The sequence below is a fragment of the Tauraco erythrolophus genome, chromosome 9 (assembly GCF_009769465.1).
Source record: "Tauraco erythrolophus isolate bTauEry1 chromosome 9, bTauEry1.pri, whole genome shotgun sequence".
Classification (NCBI taxonomy): domain Eukaryota; kingdom Metazoa; phylum Chordata; class Aves; order Musophagiformes; family Musophagidae; genus Tauraco; species Tauraco erythrolophus.
In genome coordinates, this window is record NC_141473.1 from 8,174,021 (window position 1) to 8,194,838 (window position 20,818).

The 20,818-nt window shown below is 39.7% G+C and overlaps 1 protein-coding gene across 1 annotated transcript in view; it reads left to right on the forward strand.

Moving 5' to 3' along the window:
• Nucleotides 1-3,397: 3,397 nt before the first annotated feature.
• Nucleotides 3,398-20,818, forward strand: part of SHTN1 (shootin 1) — a 55,319-nt gene continuing 37,898 nt past the window's right edge. Inside the window, 5 exon segments of the mRNA XM_086616801.1 lie at nucleotides 3,398-3,442; nucleotides 10,266-10,326; nucleotides 14,874-14,968; nucleotides 17,128-17,296; nucleotides 20,584-20,681. Of these exon segments, the coding sequence (XP_086472927.1) occupies nucleotides 14,882-14,968; nucleotides 17,128-17,296; nucleotides 20,584-20,681 (354 nt within the window). The 5' untranslated portion in view covers nucleotides 3,398-3,442; nucleotides 10,266-10,326; nucleotides 14,874-14,881.

Sequence of the window (20,818 nt, forward strand, 5' to 3'; positions counted from 1 at the left end):
GAAAGAGATATCTTTTTTCTATGGTAATTTACATACAGCATAATCTGAATGAGTCACGGTGAGATGTAAGAAGTTTTGAGATGCTCAGGTACCATTGTCGTGTATATTGTGTGAGAGCCTTCATAGGTTAAGGAGAAAAAATTGTCCTGTCTCTCTGAGAAGATTTAGGGAAGTCCTCGTGTAACAGCATTTATGGCAGAGTGACAATGATGCCTCCTGTTCTAACACAGAGGTTTTACAACTAAATAATCTAATATGCTGTTTGGAACGTGTAAAGTGCTGCCTGGTGCTGCTGGTATTAATTGTTCCAGGGTAGTGTTAGGGCAAAGAGGTCATTCTCACATGCCATTTACTGCTTCAGTGAAGGTTGTGTAGACTCTAGACTTTTTGAAATGGCCTCAAAACTTCATTGTACTTGGAAAACTTTGTATAACAACTTCCCAATAACTGCTGCCTAATGTTCAAAAAAAAAAAAAAAAAAAAAAAAAGAAAATGCACCAGCCTTCCAGTCACACTTCATAACTTCCAAGCCATCTTCTGCCTTGGCAGAAAATCCAATATATAGTGGAAAATGTGTGCAGTTGTTTTTTCATTATTATTTCTATTTCCAGGCCTGATAAAACCAGCATTTTCTTCATTAGGTATTAGATTCTATACCCAAAAATCTGAATGATGGGATCTATGTGGGAGCATCATCTAGAGATTGCCATCCATGAAGAACAACCTTATTTTAAGATACCAGATCCTTACTGTGCATTAGCTGTGTTCAAGGAAGAGCCAACAGTTTTGCAATGGCAGTGAGAGGGTGGGCATCGTGAAAAGCCACTGAAGAAAGGTGCTATGTGAATGCAGCACGAGGTAGCTGATGGTTTTGTGTTTGCATTCCATGACAAACGTGCCATGGATTAACATCTGCAGCAGAAGAAGGAAGGGCTACCCTGAACGGGCGGTTTAATTCCCAGTCTCACACAGGTGAGCCCGTACTGGGGGTTGCTGGAGCATCGTCCAAGTTCATATTCTTGGGTTTTGGTAACTTGTTCTTGTATCCATACCTTGAGGGCTGATGATTCAGAGTTCTGGGTTCTCAGAGCATGTGAGGAGAGCTGTTAAGGGTGGGACAAACCTACATTTACATTTTTCAGTCATTTATAAAGTACTGAATAACAAGTATGAGTTTGCCTTAAAGGTGAGCAAACACTAGCAGTTTTCAAGTATGAAGAATCTTGAATTCTATCTGTTGATACAGTTTTCATTCCTATTCTTGCGTCTGGATGCTGGAAATCTCTTCCCTTGTTTTCCTAAAGGGAACAGGAAAGTGGCTTAGAAGAGGAACAGTGATCAACAGGCATAGCTTTTGTGTTCCTGTGTAGGAAAAATGTTGTTTCACTGTAGATGTCCTTTCTTAGAGCACCTGCATCAGCATGGTTTCTTCCCTGTTCATCTACCTGTTGATTTTTTCTGCTTCTTGAGTACAGGAGATGGGTAGGGATCTCAGGGGTAGGTAAGGAGAAGTGGGGATAAAGTAAAGGGATAGATGAGTGACCCTGGTTTTGCTGGTGCGGGAATGCAGGGCACATTTTAAAGAAACCTCGTTTTGTTCGTTTCACTCTTTAGATATACCTTTTTACTTGGATGAGCAGCAGTGAGGACTTTTCCCCATCTGTTTAAATTACAGATTTCCTGTGAGTTTGCATGTGGCCTGTGACTTTGTTTTCAGTGGTCTTATTTCACTTTTTTTTTTTTTTCTTATTTGAGAGCCCTGGAAAATTTTCAACACTTGCTGGTAACAGCAGAGCTAAGAGATTTCTACTGTTGCTCAATTTCCCTTCCTAGTTAATAGTCTTGCAGTGTCTTGCCATTTCCCTGTTGCTGCTCTGGGCACATGAGGGGCAGAGTCCTGTGTTTTGTGAGCTCATACTGCTGTCTATATCCCAGACTTCATGTACCTCAGTCCTGCATCTCTAAAATGAAGTGATCTTGAAGAAAAGAGGAATTAGGATAATTTGAGTTTTTTACGTCTGAGGTGCTTCTGTGCTGCTGCTGAGAGGCGTAGGCACGGTGACGGCAAGCAGAACAGTGGTGCTGTGGACCTGGCTTTCAGGAGTGAGTTCCATTAGTTTTATTTCAACAGATTTTGAAATGCTGATATGGGGGAGAAGAGGGACGTCACAACAGCGTAAAGTGTAACTTTATTTGTAAGAGCTTATTATTTGAGGCAGTTTATCTAAATCTAGAAAGGGTTAGTAGGTTTTCAGGTGTCTAATCTACCAGACTACATGTTCATGTCTTCAGATGTAGGGTAAGACATGTTAAGTTTAAGCTGAAACTACAACATATCTGCTGTCATTAGCTGAAAACTATATGTTCATAGCCTTTATACAGTGTTAATTAAGTTGGCTTGAAATAATACCTGTATGCTAGTGTAGCTTCTGTTAGGTACAAGAAGAAATTTGAGGACATACCGAGGGGCTGGAATAAGATGTTCTAGAGTAATTTCAACAGCCCTCTCATTTTATTATTGCAGTACTCATCTGAAAGACTGAAAAATGTTCCTTTCAAGCAAGGTTTGTTTCTTTAATGTCTGGAGGCATATTAAGGTTCTTTCTAGTGGCAGTAAAGTTTCTATAGTCTCAAAGGCCAGACAACCCAAATGGGACACACTGAAAGAACAATAGAATTGGGAAGTTGGGGCAACGATGGCATGTCCCCAAGGAGGTAAAATAAAACGTTTAAGAAGGGCACACAGAAATACACAGTAAACTGGAAACTTAATTGGTAGCTGCTCAACTGTTTCTGCATGTTATTTATTGGTTTGAAACAATGGACTTCCAGCATACAGGAGGTTGATCCTGTTCCCTGCAGCTGAGTTCTTGTGTGATCTTGGGTAAATCATACAGTCTTTTCATGTCTCCACTGTGGAGTTTAAAGAAAAAAAAAATCTCTCTTAGGGCTTTTGTTGGAAGAAAATGCAACTAAATAAATAAAGGTGCTGAGCTACTCTAGAGGTACACATGTGTAACAGTATTGCATTAACCATGCTTTCCAGCATTGATCTGTAACCTGAGCCAGTGCGGGTTTAAAATGGTGACCACAAGCCAGTACATTCACCTTGTAATTTCTGAACTCAATCAATAAGATTGTTTAACTCTCCATTGATCAAAAATTGATTGTTTTGGGAGCCACCATCTTTTTCAGACACTTTCCAATTACTTCAATTCTAAAAGGTTATCCAGTTCACCCATAGGCTATTAATGAAGTTTATGACCCATGTTATTTAAGGGGTCTGTGTAGATAGCCAGAAGAGCTTTAAAAGGAGTGAAATGGAGACAATTTGGGTAAAGAAGGTGCTGCAATATTAACTTTTTTTCTTTTTTTTTCTTCTTGTATAGCTATTGGTGAATATGAAGAGCTTAGAGCAGAAAACAAGAAAACGAAAGAAGAGGTTTGTATCTATTGATTGTTTCTTTAATACTAAAATGCTAAATAGTAGAGTATCTTATTGGCTGTGGCAGGTTATTGGCTTTTGTGAGCTCAGCGGATTACTTAAAGTAAGAAGTATTACGTGTACCTATAAGTATTAAGAAGCAATGAATGCAACTCCCAGCAGCTATTCTAGCTGTCTCACTCCAGAAAAGTTGCTAAAATATATATATTTTATATGATTGCTGCTGACGATGAACTGTCTTCCTAGTAGTAGAATTAAGCACATTTGGTAAGGTATCTCTTCCCACCCAGGACTCTTGCTCATTCAACACACCAGCTTTCTGCTAGGCAGCCGACAGGAACAGAGAACTCGGAGACTTGATGGCAGTGTTGTGTTGCATAAATCCGTGCCAACGTGCAAAAGGTTTTTAGCAGATATCTGCCAAAAGAAACTGTGGCTAGTAAAAGCCTCTTACCAGTTCTAGATAGGAAGGCAGAGGAGTCAGTGCTACACTGTATTGTAAACAGAAGATTCTTCTTTCTCTGGTATTAGTGAGCTGAGGATGCAAGAAACATGATAGTTTTCAAATTCTTCTTAGCTGCTGAGGCATGTAGGTTGAATTCAGCTTTCTGTGAAGTCATTTCTGAATGGTCATTTTGAGTCCAGTTGTTATAAACATTGCAATTCAAAGCTGTATTGGGAAGACCTTGTCCTTAACTACTTTCTCATTATTAAAGAAAACTTGAAGCTTGTCTTCATGTTATGATTCAGCAACGATTATGTGTATTTCCACTGAGCTCAGCATATTGTGCTTCACTCCCTCCTACCCACTGACCACATTGTCTTTTTTACTGTGCTTGTTGCCGCATTCCCGTTCTGCTGTCCTGCACCAGAGCATCAGATATCCCAGGAAATCTGGCCTCTATTTTTGCTGTTCGGAAGACTGTGGCAGTTCATCTCCTAGTGCTCAGAAGAAAAGGAGAATGAAACGGAATTAGACCAAGAGTCCAGCTAGCCCAGTATCCTATCTCTGACAGCAACAGAGGGAGGAGTGTAAGAGCATGTGTAACACCTCCACAGAGTGCTCTTTTAGTCTCCAAACCACTTGCAGCCTGGGGACTTCTTCAGCTGCATGTGGTTGCAGTGTGTTCTGCCCACCACAGCTCTCTTCCTTGAATTTGTGCTGTCCCCCCCAAGCCTGTGCTGACTGTTGGCGTCCATCACGTGTGACGAGTTCCACACCAAGACTGTACACCACATGAAAAACAGGCTCCCCAGCTTTGCCCTGAACCCAAGTCCTGCTAGCTTTGGTGTTTCTTCAGCAAAGCTTTGTTTAGGTTGTTGGGGGAACGGGGAACGAAGAGCTTTTCTTGAGCAGCATTTTTATTTAGAAAATTTTTTTCTTCAAAGGCAATTCCAATGAAAAATTTTGTCCCCAAAACTGAGAGGAAATGAGATGTTCTGAGGTTGTTTCTTGCATTCTACTCTTCTTTCTGCTTTGCTCCACTCTCTTACAAGGCTTCTTTCCTTTAACTGCATCTCTCCTCTGTTTCTTCTGAAGCTTGGTGAGATGTTTTTCAGAATACTTGCATAACAACTGAAAATCCCCCAACTCGGAGCACATGGGGATTACATCCCCAGTCGAAAATTAGTTAAGCACGTGCTCAGAGTTGGAGGATTTTCAGTTGTTACGCAAGTATTCTCCATTCAAGAACCTCCATCCTGCAAACTGGCGTGCTTGTGTCAGCAGTGCTGCTTAATTGTTTAAGTGCTTGGACTCAAGTGGTTAAGTGTGAGGTCCTAAGTGCATTTCTTCTACAAAAAAAGAATCTACTGATACAGAGTTCATGGTTATGTTTGCTTACAGTGCCAGTAATGGAAGAAGCTATTCCTTGTGTTACCACAGGGCTGGGTAATCCTGAAAGCTCATTAGCATCTCTCTAACTTTGTATCTTAGTTTATACTTTGCAGGATCAAACCTGATAATGGAGGAAGCATAGTGCAGGCTACCTCTGCCTGTGGGTTGGGAAGTTGTGGGTAACTTCTGTTCGAGTTTCTGCCACTGTCATACGTATGAGTGTAAGCAAATGGCTTCCTCTTTATCAGTTGTGGTCATGTCATTGTGTCGATAGGAGGAAGAGAGAATTAGGGTTTTTTTTAGAAAAAGATTTACAGACTATTTGTGGAAAGTACCACATGGGAGTTAGATAGCAGTCACCACTACACTTCTATGGCTCTGAAAGATGACCTGTGTCATGGAGAAATGATCCTAGTTTATATGAGAAACATGGAACTTGGTGCATAACAGGCAGCTAACTTAAGATGTAATTTTAATTTTGGAAAATATATGCTCTTTTTTCTGTATTTTTTTCTTAAGATTAGAAAGTAAATTGACTTTTATGTAGGTTACTTTGTTCAAAGCACTGTTAATTAGAAGGTTGCTAATAACTATGAAAATTCACTAGCAAAATATAAGATCTTTGATCTGCAGTTTCTCTTCCTCGTTGCCTTGCTAAACTGCCAATTTGGAGGCCTCTGGTGGGGTCTCTGCCAAAATTGATACAGGCATGCTTTTATTTTAGTGTTTTTAAATACTTTCAAGAACTGGAGCAAAGATGACCTTGGCAGATTACTTCTCTTAGGTCATCCTCTAAACTGAAGTAGCTGACTAAACGTGCATACCAGTTCTCAAAAAATAGATAGGTAACTTCTAGTTGCAGACAAATGTAGGTAACTTAATAGCAGTTCTGACATATTCAGAATCAGATCATGAATAAATATTTGACTACTTGCTAATCAGACAGAAATGACTCTGAACGCTGGTTTTGACAGTGTTTTGTCAAGCTGCCAGTAGGGTGGGAAAAAAAAAAGCAAGACAGCTTTCCAAAACAGTAGGTGTAATACTGTATCTCTGATACATCATTCATGGTGTTTGCTCTGTTAAAGCACATGTATCGAGTGGATTATATGTTTTATCACCAAATGGGAATGCAGAATGGATTCTGCCTTGATGACACGTTCGTTCTTTCTGTCAGTAGAGTATAGCAAATGTCATAGGACACTTTTTGAGCAGTGTTCCAAACTAATAATTTTAGAACAAGCATTAAATCTGCATAAATTTCACAATCTGTGTAGACGGGAAAGAATGTATCTTGTGTTGCTTAGCAATGGCTTAATTGACTATATGGCTACTACATGGACTTCTGGCATCTTAATATTTGTGCTGAACAATCTCCTCCTTGTTTTTGCCCTTTGAAGGCCATTTACTGAAGTCAGTAGGAGCTTATGTGCAAAATAGTTGGCAAAAAAGGAGCCTGTTAGAAGAGAATAGACAAGAAACTCAGGCCTCCCTGGAGCTAATGGCAAAGAGTCATTAGGCTGATGGGAGAGAGTGTGCGGAGACCTGTGTATCCACAGACTCCCAGGTGGTTGTGTGCATCAACTACTTAACATCACGTTGTAGTGTCAGGTTCCCGTGATGGCATGGTGCTGTCCTGGTATTGTGATTACTCCAAGTACAGCCCAAGTTCATGTACTGCTGGTCACCTCGTATATATGCAGTGTTTGTTGTGAGCACTGATCTTTGGCATGTACCTGATTTACGTGTAAGTAGTCAGCACGTCAGTTCTCCGCGCTAGAAATGAAAGTACTGACTCCTGTCTTGCGTAGCGAGAAGGCAAAACTCTGAAATTGAGTGGGATTGGCAAAGCTCCTGAACTTGCTTCTGCAAAGATGAAAAACTGTAAGGAGTTATTCACAAAATGAATTTTGGAAAACGAGCTGTAATTTTTTCTAAAAATACAGATGCAATGTCTTTTTATTGCCAAGAAATTGTTGTTGACTCCTGTAGCTGGTTCAGGACTGGAATGGGAATATTGTCTATTGCCTTTGGTTTTTTATTGGAATAACTGTGCTATAAATATTAGACTAAAATATAGTAAATAAAGAGGTATAAACGCTTATTTTCCTCTGCAGAGAAACTGGAGCTCTTAACAAAATAAAATTAAAACCAGAAAATTGACCCACAATCCAGGAGTTACTGACTTTTTTTTTTTCGTTTGAAGATACTCTTGAGTATGGAGCTATCTGTTAGTACTGACAAGGGGGGACTTAGTAAATACTTGAAAGCTGTTTCTCCTCAGCATTTACATGCGCTTGAATGTGAAAAGTGAACGGTGGATTTTATAGAAGCGTTATGCTATTTGCCTTTTAACATTTAGGACTACTGATATTCTTGTCAATTAACAGTTCTACTGTATATGCCTTAAATGACTTTTTTTGAAAAATGAGGTGTTTATGAATTTTGAAGGCTTCTGTGCAGCTTTTTGAGAGTAGCTAACTTCTAAATTTTGATATTTTTTAACTTTCCTGTTTTAAAAATAAAGTCAATTTATTTTAAGGGATGACAACGGTTTTTATTATGAAGTTTAAATTGCTTTATAGGAATACTTTGCGTAACTTTCCAATTTGAAACAGCACAAGTAGTTAAAGACAATCTTAACTTTTTCTGATTCTTAGCTAAATTAGAGATAAACTATTTTTTTCGGTAGGACTTGCAACAGCTTTACTTGCACAGGTCTGATTGCAAGACAGAAGGCAAAGTGCTTTCCGTTGATCATTTCAGCAAGGGCAACAATCTCCCATTCTCCTTTTCTTCCTGCTCTTTCATTCCGGAGCACAGTAGCAGCGAAAGGAAAATACTCAGAAAGCTGCAACTGGGAGCAGGAATTACTCTGCAGAGACCCCAGCCTACAGACCCTGAACGCGTGGAGAAACATGCGTAGCTAGCAGGAGAATAGCCAGCTTGCCGTGGTCCACATGCAGCTCTCTGCAAATAGCTATGAAAGTGAAGAGGTCATTTAACTTTCCCTTTCGCTGCACAGGGAAAGCTGTTATGCCTTACAGCGTGTTGCTGGAGTATTTCAAAAGGAGTTTTTCCTGTCACTGGGATAGGGAGTGTACCACATCCTCTACATCAAGGTTTCCATCAGTAGAAAAGTGGCTTGTTGACTTTCATGGGCAACAGATGAGATCCTTAAAACACGAATCTTCCTGGTTTTTAAACTGAGCATTAAATATGCTTGTTCGCCTAATGCAGAGTGGGCTGAAAGCTTGCAGCATGCAGAAAAATCCGTGGGTGAAGTATGCCAGTGTGGTTACAGTGTCTCTCTTGTAAAATACGAAGAGGCAGCAGCTCACACTGATCCCCTTTTGCAGTGGATCAGAAATACTTTATTTCTGCATCTTTTGTTGCCTTCTGTTCTTAGACTGCGCTTCTGCCGGTAAGGTAAGGCAAATTTTTGTTGAGGAAACTGAGAGAGAGGGCAGCAAGCAGCAAGATTCATGCACAGATTTCCCTTCCCCACCTCTCCTGTGCAAGAGTCTCTAAACAGCTTCTTTGTTAACAGGGCCAGATGAAACGGTGAGTCCTTGTCCGGCGCTGCTTTCTCAGCATATCTTGCTCCTTCTGCTGCTCTTCCTTGTTTCACAGACCTTAACAGCAGCTGGTGACTGACCTGTCCCCCCTACTCAGCTGCTGTCCTTTGCCTCATCACCCCAGTGCCACGAGAGGAGGGATTGCTTGTTCAGTGCAGCTCCATTTGCTCCCACAGATAGCCATCACCAGTGGTTTCCAGAGCTTTCGTGGGGGCTGCCCCTGAGGCGACAGCAGTGGCATCCTCTCCTGGCCCAAGAGCAGATCCTTCTTTGGTCTTCATCCAAGGTTCACTGGAGCTGATAGAAGTGCTCTCTTGAATTTAGCTGCCTTTGAATCAAGCTCTCCCCTCTCTTGTTACTTAACAGCAGGCTCCTTTCCCAGCTAACTCAAAGTGGGTCCTCATGTGGAAAAACTGAAAATCGAGCAAAATCATTTGAAGGTTTTTTTTCCCAGTTCTGTTCCAATGACCAGTATCCTTGTAATTGCAGTTATGCTGTAAGGAACTCAGTCACACAGATCTTTTCCAGAAGTTAACTCCTGGTCTTAGGTTGATTTATTACTGTGAATATACACAACTGCATGTGAGGAAGGATGTCTGGTACGCTGTGTGTGTAAAACACGTTGTGTGCCAGTCATACTTCCCCCTGGGTCATGTGTTTTTCACAGTGTGGTTAATCACTGACTGTGTCTCTTGTGAAGGTTACTCATTTCTTTGATTTCTTTCATTTGCTTTCACAAGAGGTTTTCTTAGAGAAGTCTATTTAAGGTCTGCTTTATTCTTTCTCTTTGAAGAAACCTTTCCATCATAAGATCAGTGATTGCTGCTCTGTATAGTATTAGCATTAACCCCCAAATTAATAAAACCAGAGTGATGGGAAATCCTCAAATTATGAAAATGAGTGTCTTCCCTTCTTCAAGGCTGAAACTTTGCTCATGATGTTGTGAAACTGAACAGCATGTTTATTGGCTTTGAGGTTTTCCTTGCACATGGTAGGCATAGAAATGTAAGGCCTCTCTTCCAAGTCTGTTTGTGTTAAAGAAACTAGACTTAAAGCATATTCTTGACGTGCAAAGTATTGCTTTTACTGTCGTGTGGAACACGAATGACTGTTTATATCAGTTTTGGATAATGTGGCTCTTCTAAAATGTTTTCAGGGTAGCTCTGAATTGGAACCTACAATCAAGTACAACTTGCTGGTTTGGTTAGGAAATACTCTGGGTAATGAATTTTTTATGCATAGTTTCCATCAATCTTACATGACTGAGAGCAAAAAGAAATCCTTTGATAGGCTTCTATATGTTATTGTGCTGGCAATCGATCTTTGTTGATTTTGCATGTTGTGACTCACTGCTAATTAAATAACCGGGATCTGTGTTTCATTTTAATTTTCTCTTCTCCTACAGTGTGACAAAATCAAGCAAGAACGAGATGAGGCTGTCAAAAAACTGGAGGAGTTTCAGAAAAGTAAGTTGATAGTAGGAATTTTTTGGTATGGAGAGTTATGAACATCGCTCTGCATACTCTACAGCAGTGCTAAGAATGCTGAGGTTCAGGTCCACTTGCTGTTTCTCCTTCAAAGCCTTGTTCTGAGGAGTTAATCCAGTGAGATTTGACCACTGTCAGACTAACTGCTGTAACAGCATTTATATGCTCCCACACAGATAGCCATTCTTAAGGTGCCAAGTGCTGAAAATACAGTGGTACAAATGTGGCTCTATCTTACCTGGATTCTGCAAGTGACTTTTAGAATGATGTATGCTTGGATTGAGTGGGATTTGACCCTATTGCTGAGATTGATGATAATAATAATAATGGTAATTTTTTCATGAAGAAGGAGTAAAAGTACTTTAAGCATAGTCACACCAATAAAGATTTTTAGGATGAACTGCTGTCTCTTGATAATTTTTAGAGCAAGTTCTGTCTTGTCTGGGCTGTGAGAATGTCAATATTCAGTTTTACACTTTTATGGTAATGGTTCTATTGAAACTGTATGGTGTCTGGAAGCAACAAAGCACATCTAATGGGAGTGGAAGTATCCTAGTGGAATAGCTCCTTAGAAGAGACAAGTACAATGGGATTGCGGTCTGTTATGTCTGGCTTGTGCCAGTACGGTGAACTGCACTAGGAAGCATCAGAAATGTGGATGAAGTTAATGCAGGAGAAGGAAATCACATGATCTATATTTTTGTGTGACTGTTCTAATAGAGGAATTTGCTCACTTCTGTCTTATAATTGTTCGTATGACACAATTATGGAGAATAATTTAAAATCAACAGGAATCATCTACTGCCTTAAATGATCTTAGATAACTGTTCTGTGAGGCAAGAATGTTCTCTAAGAACTGTAATTCCTCCGGACAAAATTGCAGCCTGTTTTGTTTTTGTTATGATAGAAGGAATACCAGAGTGTGGCAGAAAATGTCAAGTAGTTAAGACTTAAAATTTGAAGTAATATTTGATGTTGTAAAATTTTATAGGTTTCTTTTATCTTCCTTTCACGTTTTTAAAGGACATACCTTGTAAACATAGTGATAAAATGCCAGGAATATTAGGATTTTAAGGCAATAATAGAGCCCATTATTTAAACGACAATATAAAAGGCAATTATATTGATGAAGAGCTACATCGGCTTTGTGTCTGTGAATAAACTTGGCCTGTACTCAGCTTCTATTTGTTCTCCTGGCATAAACACATATTGTGTGTGATTCCAGTTTAATGGGGCCCCGTTTGTATGCCAAGCAGCTGCATTTTAGGCCCTATTGCGTGATTTCATAGCTCTCTGAAAATTGGTTCTATTGAGCACAAGAGATAGAAGGTGGTGGTGGGGGGGAAAGCTTCAACACACAATCATTTCTTTTCAATTGGAGCCAGCAAGGTTGATGACAACATGACCATTGTGTTATAATGATAAGACCACTAAGGATCTGTACCTCTCATCAAGGCTTTCACACAACAGCAGATACAATTTAATTCACTGCTCTGTCAGCAGTGCTGATACCATTATGCCGTCTGTCTCCACAGTTATAATCACTGTCCTCCGAGAAATGCAGTTGAAATGATCTTGAGCAGTCAAAGAAACTCTCAATTAAAGCTGCCACTTCCAATGTGTCAGATTGTGTCTTATGCACTTGGTACAATTTTCACTTCCAATCCTGTTTATTTACAATGTCTACCAGTAATTACGCTTAACATGTCATTTAGTGAGGGTGCCCCTGCCAAGGAGATTGTTGGGTGCTGCAGTACCATTGAGTGGGAGTTTCTCGCAGTCAATGCCATCAGCGGCTTTTAGTCCCTGATGGGATGCAGTAGTAATGTTGATAATGCAAGTATCGTGCTCATCAAGTCATAATTAGATGCCACTCAAATGTGCCACTTGTAATAACAGTGTTGATTCATGTTTTCTCGGTGACTGCAACTACTAATTAGTTAAGTGGTTTTTGGTTGGCCTGCATTTGCTGCGGATTATTATTACCCCTGAAAAAAACTGTCAAGGTTAGAGATGTTTCAGGCCACTTAGTGCTGCTTTATGAATTTTAATATTGACATAATAAGAACTTTGGACAGACTTAGGAAATAATATATTTTTGTATTTAATTTGGAAAGATTTTTTTCCCCTGAGTTAATCATAATTGCAGGTTAATTAAGTTTAAATGAACCAAGAGTAATCCCTAGTTCTGCCATGTGAGCCCAATCCTTGTTTCCTAACTTTAGCCTTGCTTGAGGCCGTTAGATTCCTGTCTGTAAAATGGGAGCAGCTCTGTATCTCCACTGCTCCCTCATCCTATCCAAAGCATTTCATTGCTCCAAATGCCCACAGGTAGGTAGAATAAAAGCAGAAGAGATATGAACATGTACTACCTGAAGCTTTTCCTCTCTCAAGTTCAATATAGCAGCTGGTACGGCACGGTTGGAGCAGATAATTTCTCTGAAGTCAGAAAAAGCAGAAATAAAAAGACAACCAAAGAAAGAGGTGTGGTTGCTCTGTTGTTAGAAGACTTTACGTTAATATAGTTTTTGGACCAAGATACTGTACTTGTACTGTTGTGGACCAGTACTCTGCCTTGCTCTTTTTTTTTGGCTGCTCATATTTTGTATGAAGAACTTGTTTCTTGCATGCAGCTACTGATTTGACAGCAAACTCCAATGTATTGCTGGTTTCCTGTGTTATTAACGAAAACGTTAGTTGATATTGACGACGTGTCAGTAAAGCTGCATAAATAACACTTGTTAACAGCCTGCTTTTTGCCATCCTAAAGTCCTATTTTGTAGTCATTAAAATGACCTGTGGATATTAAAGAGGACTTGAGTATCTCTCTTCAGTATTTAGGCAAAAGTTTTGGAAGAGGGCAAGCAGGACTTTCTAGTTTTCACTAGTTCACTGGTTTTTAAACCTTATCTTCATGAAAATGAAAGGAGATACTAGAAAAAGTTCTCCATATTTACACTATATTATTCCAGCCTTGTTCCTGCTCCTAAGTATTGTTCAACTGCGAATAGTGCTTTCAGCACATTGAAATCCTCACACTGAAAAGGAATCTGTACCATGAAATAACTTGTAGAATTAGGGTCCAGGCTGCTGCTTAGGACAGATAAGGGTGCCAGGAGCCGAGGAGGAGTTGTGTCAATGAGCAAGGTGCTGCTAGCCTGAGAAATGAGAAACTTGTTGGGTTTCCTGCTTTGCTCCAGATCTCCTGTGCAACTTGAAGCTTGTTGCTTAGAAGATGACTTTCAGCAGTAGTTGAGTACCTATGTACTGCTGGAAGCTGTGAGAGGAATGGCAAGCCAAAGTGCATCTGTGCTTTTAAATGTCCTCTAGCTCACACTGGTATCCTATGTTACAAAACAGGATTTGTTCCATAACTTTTTGGTCACTCTAGGAATGTCACACACCTTCGATACAGTGATGTGTACCCACTGCGGCAGTAGGGATCCTGTAAGTGCAAAGGACAGATGTGTCTCTTGCTCTTCCAGCTGTGGCATCAAATACAGTAGCACAGTCCTGTATTCCGGATGCAGTCAGGCAGCTCGCCCTTAGCCCTGGTCTTGCGAAATACTGTGTGTGTCCCTGGTGCGTGCTGGTGGCTGAGTCTGCGTAGGACTGTGGAGGCAGACAGTGAGACCACAGTGCTTATTTTAGGGCGTCCTTAAGCACGGAGAGGCTTCAAATAAGAAACAGGACATTACTGCTGTGTAGTAATACAGAACTTGGGTTGTTCAGCTGAGGTTGTCAGAATCCAGGCAGTGCAAGCAGCGTTGAGTTCCCATCAGGATTGCCTCCATCAGGGTGTATCCCAGCTGCTGCAGCTAGTGTCGAAGCTGATGGGGCAGAACCAGAAGAAGCATCATTAGCTGTGCTAATGATTTGGCTTCAGTGGAGTAGGTGCTGTAGGAGGCACTACAAACATGGAAGCTTTGGTCACTTAACTCCTTTCTCCATTTCCTAGTAAACTTGCCCCAGGCCTGCACTCTATGTCCATTCTGCAGCTCTTGTACAGTGTGTTTAGCAAGTGTGATGATACTTAAAATACCATATAAACTTGGAGACTGGAAGGTGGAAATAATCTTTGCAAGATATCTAAGTTAATCTTACTGTTTACAGGTATCAAGGTTCCAATCTTCTGAAAACGGTGTCTGTACCAAAATTTTTAAGAGTATGATGGCAATCTGAAGGGACAATCCTTAGTGGTCTGACTCTGATTTCTCAAGTGTTAATGAAATAAAGATGGTGAATGGTGATGGTCAGGGAGGCTCCTGATGGCCTTCTACTTCCATAAGTTTATGCTCAGATCTCCAGTTCCTTCTCCAGACATGGCTTGAGAGTTGCTTCAAGCAATAAACCAGATATTTGACTTTCAGAACAGTTCCTATCAATGGAGATTATTTAAGTATGTACTTTCCTGTATTTGAAATGCTTGCATAGAAAGTTAACAGAAAAGATACAGCATTGCTGATCATGGGATTCATGTGTCAAATGCAGGAAAATACTGACTAATTTTTAAACTCTTCCCCTAGTTTCTCACATGGTTATTGAGGAAGTAAACTGCATTCAGAACCATCTTGAAATTGAGAAGACGTGCCGTGAAAGTGCTGAGGCTTTGGCTTCTAAGGTGAGAAGAATTATGGTGATTCTGTGTCATCTGATTTCCTTTTTATTTTTGTTTTTTTTTTTTTTAGCTTGAAATTGTATACGTGTCCCATATATGTTTGCGTATAATCTTGCGGATCCGTGAAATTGTTTTGAAGTGGCAAAAACTGTAAGCCATATGGAGATGCAGGTAGAATTCCTTCCTTTAAAGAGAAATGTATGCGTTTTAATGTAGTTTCTATTTTGGAACGGTAAGTCATGGACTAGCATCTTGATATCTAGTTTTTATATGCATTTAGGTTAAATGGAAAACAAGTTCTAGAACTGTCCTGTGTGAGATATAAAACAATAATGAGCATTTCAGTGTCTAAATCAAATGGAAAAAGTCAACCACTGCATTACATTTCAGGTGATTGTTTATGAAAGGAAAGCGAGGGCAGGGGAAAGGTGACCTCCGCTGCTCTGTTGATTGCGTCTAGTCTGATGAATTTAGCAAGTGTGTAATTTTCTATATTCCATCTCATCAGAAGTGCATTATTATTAAAGAATGTTTTTATCTCTCTGTTATATATTTTTGGTTGTGTAAAATGCATCTGAGCCACTTCATCAGAAAATGGATTACAGCAATTTTGAACCAAATTTCATTAGCAATGCTGACTGCCTTTTTTTTCTTTTTTTTTTTTCCCCCTCCCCTCCCCATCCCCTGCCCAAAGTACATCCTTAGATATGGTAAAAATCACATCAGCAAGAAATCACTTTAATTTAGATGCATTAGCAATGTACTTTCTGGAGATATTTACTTAATTGTTTGCATAATGACACTATATTAGAATTCATAAGATAGACAATCAGCATATAAGTAAGAAAATGAATGTATTTATTCAACTTTTCTTCTTCTCGGCACTTTTCCTGTAATGCACATACGGGGGCAATTCAAAGACTAGCTTTACCCCATGGGGCCGCTTTGCCAAAGCTGATTTGTTTGTCTCTCTGAGCTGAGTAAATAAGGTTCCTTACACTACCCTTCCCACTTGCTCAGTTTTTCCTTTCGGAATGAGATGAAGAAGTTCTTGAATAAATCTCCTGTAATTGGGCTTAGAAAAGGGGGGATCAAAGATGATTGCTTAGGTAAAACTTCAGGGTCAGCCTAACTGTTCAGTATATGGTTTATTTCAAGGTAAATATTGGACTTCTGAAGTACATGTTGATTTCAACATGTTGTAGAAAGTTGAAATTAGTAGAAAATTGAGCCTCGTTCTAGGGAATGCTTTACTGGTGGGTGGACAGTCACCCCAACATATACCTGAACACCCCTGAGACTGTGTTGAGCATGCAGAGAGCTGCTGGAATGGGGTGTGTAAATGCGGAACAGTGAAAGAAATGGTGAGAATGAAACGTTTGCAGCAATCTCTGCTGTTCAGCTTTTCCTGGCACCTTGGTCAAGACATAGATGCTTTACAGCAGCTCTTCTCTATCATCCATCAACCAGGCATGTGTTTAAGCATCCAGCCCAGAGTGCTTTCTGGCTTGTGGTTTGACCCATAAAGAATTGGTTTATGATACAGCTTTCATCTTAACGTATATTGACTGCACAGTAATAATTGCTGAGAATTGAAAATAATTCAAAACAATTTTTAGGTAATTCTGCCATGACTGGAGTATAGTATTTGTGATGTTTGTAGTTCATAAGCAAAATAAGGGCGTAGGAGGAGGTAAGAGGTTTTTATTTGACCAATTGACATCACTGGCAAAACCAGACGAGCTTTCAGGAACACAAGCCCTTCTTCAGGTCATTCAGTTAGGGCTCCTGTTGATGCTGGTACATGCTTAAGTATAAGGAACTGAGGCAGCTATCACAAAGAATGCATAGCGTTAAGGATTTGATTTGATTTGAAGCTACACAGGGTATTTATTAGTCAGAAGTATCAGAGAGGAAAGAAGGGCATGGATGAAGCATTGTGTTGAATTCAAGCCTCCGCAGAGGAGAAAGAGGACAAGCTTCCCATCTTCAGACCATTTTAATGTTGAATAAAGCATTTAATCTAATGTTAATTTATCTTGTTTGCTAGATCTTTTAAAGATAAGAAAGAAAAAAAAAATCAGTTGACTTTTTTTTTCCTTGCACAGCAGCTTAAAGACAGTCTAACTAGCTTCTTACTGTTTGCACTTCTCAACTTTCAGCTGAACAAAGAAAATAAGACCTTGAAGAGAATTAGTATGCTCTATATGGCAAAACTGGGCCCAGAAATTATCACTGAAGAGATAAACATTGATGAGGACGATTCATCCACAGATACAGAAGCTAACTCTGGATCATGCAATTCTGTGCATTGCCAGCAGCAAATAAAAGGTGAGTGTTGTTGCTGAGCCTACACCACCACACAAGGCAAAAGTTGTCTAAAGAATGACAGAAACAGTTTGGACAAGAGATCTGGCTGGCTCTGAGTCATGCTTCTGAGAGTGGTCATCAAAGCACTTCCAGGAAAGACTGTAAGAACATGGTAGGCTTGTAGTGGTGCTGTGTAAGGTATACGGTGGATATACAGCCTGCAAAGTAAGCCTCAATGCAATAGGAAACTGAGATGTACACAGCTAAGAGTCCAATGTTACTGAGTTGATAAAAGAAATATTTCCTCAGATCCTTAACAAAGTTAAAGTTAAGCAGAAGGGCAAGGTCACCTTGGTATTGCTTCAACTGCAATGGCACTGTTTCAAAGCTTATAAGACAAGACTCTCCATTCTCATTTCCATTATGTACTTTTGAATGCACAAACATTATTCATTTTCCAGAGCCATTACCAAACAAGCAGCTTAAGAAGGGACTGTTGTACTGGGTAAAGCAGCAAAGCTTGAGAACATAGAAGTGCATTGATAAGAAAAATCCGTGCTTTACTAAGAAATTTCTGGTTCTTTTTTGAAAGGCAGTTGGTGTTTCTGTAATCCAAAATCTGCCTTCCTTTCTTGTCTAACTCTGTAATGAAGTCATCGTGATTCTGTATGTTGTTATACCATAGTATCCGAAAAGGAAACACCCACATTCTGCATTTGGTGACAGAGAGATTAAGTGGTTCACTTTTTAAAACAAAAAAGCTTTCACTTTTTTCTGATAGTGAGTTACAATAGCGAATGATGTTTAAGTACAGCTTTCCTGAACTTTCAGCCTGACCTTGTTAATTGTTTTCTGTTTGAATGCAGCAGCCTCAATGACGTGGTACAAAGTATCACTGAGAAAAAAAGAACGAGTGTTGTAAAAATGCTTCAAAAAAATCCTACCCAGGAAATAAGATGTCATAGTACCCTTCTATAATAAGCAGGTTTGCATCCTATAGAGGTAGGAAAAGAGGCAGAGAATGGTGTGATCCACACTATGCAACCCATCTGAATAGGAAATCAGGCTCTGGAGTTGCTCTGGTCTTTTATTGGAGAAAGATGTCAAGTATACATTTAAAGAGAGCAAAGACTTTGGCTGCGCGTCAGAGAACGTGGTTAGGAGAGTAGCAGGGTCAGATAAGAGGAATATTTCAAGAAGAGCTCTGATGTATATGCTTTCTGTCTTGATGAAGAATTCATTAAAGAACGGAATGTGGCATGTAAATGTAAGGGATTCAGAACTCCTGGCTTCTACTCGTCCCCCCGGCCTTATTATTAAATGTTAATGACCTTACTTTTACAAGTGCGGAGTGCTTTTGCAAGCATTGGCATCCCATTTGCTATAGGAGAAGATATTCCATCCGTGTTCCTGGAGAGAGGCGTGTGTGTAAGGTGGCAGAGCGATGTGACAGCACGTGCCAAGAGGCAGCGTTAGGGCTGTGCCCCGCGCCCAAGCCAAGCTGCGTGGCGTTTGTCTTCGGGGTAAAATCGAAGTTACATCTTGGCTTACCTGCTAAGCGAAAGACCGTATGCAATGAAAAATGTTTTCAAAACTCCTCTTAAAGCTTTGTGGTGTTGCTGAAGGGGCAATCCACGCTTCTTTGCATGTTTATGATTCCAAGCAGTTGTGTTTTGTGTCATGAACCTCGGAAGTCTTTTAACCCTCTCGCCACTCAGCAAAATATTGGATGTTTCTTGGAATGATTCCTTCACTTCCAACACTTTTTCTGTAAGGATATACAATAAGGTAGTATAGTCTGAGGCTTTTTGATTAAAATCCTCTTGTTTATTAAAGGGATAAAATTTTGTCCCTCAAATGCCTTCCTCTCTTTTTGCTGTCTCATACATTAGGGAAAGGTGTTAGTAAAGCCGTAGTTCCTTATGGAAGTGTAGAGTAGTCTCAGAGCAGTACCTGAAATTCATTTATAGGTTTGGGGTTTTCTTTTATTTTTAGCTGACCTTTCAGATATAACAAGAACTGAAAACTCAGTTGTGTTGGTCAAGCAGTTCAGTGCATACCCTGTGGTTGAAAAGAAACACTTCTTGTACACATTTAGAAAGATTTAGTTATATGGATATGCTTTCTTCTCTGTATGAGATTGATATATGTATTGTGAGACCTGAATTAATCCACTTACCATAAATTTCAGTGAGACTCTTTTTTCCATTAATTTCACTGGAAAGCATAAATCCATAAACCAGACGATTTGGTTCAAGAATCTTCTGGGAAAACAAGTCTTTTTATTTACTTTAGTTTGTGTGCGTCTTTAATTAGGCGGAAAATAAATCCGAGGCTCCTGAATTGGGAGGGGGGGACTGGGGTAAAATCAGCATTTTCAAGATGTGAGACCAAACAGAATGACATTCAGCATGTCATCGTCGTCTGCAATTGATTAGCAAGAATTTTCTCAACTCGTGCCTGGTATTCAATGAACAGCAGTGCTATGAAATACTGGAAGCAGGTGGGGAATGAGAGCACTTACTGAAAGCTAATATATATCAATAAATTTATGTTTTTGTGGTGGTTTTATGTTAACCTAAACCATGATATATTATGTATGCAAACTGATCTCCTGTTAAGAAGTGATTATAATCAAATGTTTTATTCCATTGTGAATTTAATTTATTTCATATTTTGATAATTAAGGAACAAAAATTCTGAGGGGAAAATTACAAGCATTAGCTCTTCCATCAGTAAAGGTTATATTCTGACTCTGTTCACATAATGTTACAAAGACTATAAATTGGCAGCTGTTCAGGACAATTTCTTCAGTGAAAACCTCCCAAGTATTAACTGCCTGTTGTTTTGTTTATTTCCCTTGTGACAAGAACTCATGATCCAAAAAGAATTGAAGTGCATTAATTTGTTTTAAAGGATGCCTATTAAAAATTGCTTTCTGCTACCTCTGTACCAGAGCCTCTGTGATGTGACAGTCTCCTGAATAGGACTGAGGATACTCTGTGGTGGCAGGATTGGCCCCGTTATAGCAGGAAATGAATCATTCAGAATGCAAATAAAGACAGCAGTACTGAACAAGGCAGCTTACCTCAATGGAGTAAATGTGAAACTGCGGCCCAGTTATAGATCTGTTACTTGACACTTACGCCAAGTTCCTAAATTATTGAGGATGTACCTTGAATACAGCTGATGCTTCGTGTGCAGTTAAGGTGTTTCGTACTTGATTGTACTTGCATTGCTATTATATTTCCTTTGTTGTTTTCTTCCAATAATAAACTATATTTTTCATTTCCTTCCTCAAACCGTAGAGCTGCGAGACCAAATCATATCTGTTCATGAGGAAAAGAAGACCTTAGCCATTGAACTGGAAAACCTGAGGTGCAAACTTGTAGAAGTAATTGAAGAAGTATGTATTGTAGCATGGAAGGCGAGACCACGTTAGCGTGTAGTCAGTACTTTTTGTATCTAATTTTGCTAAAAACACTCAGTTGTGAAGTTAATTGAATACTGTCTAATCGCAAGTCCTGCCAGCCTGCCCATATG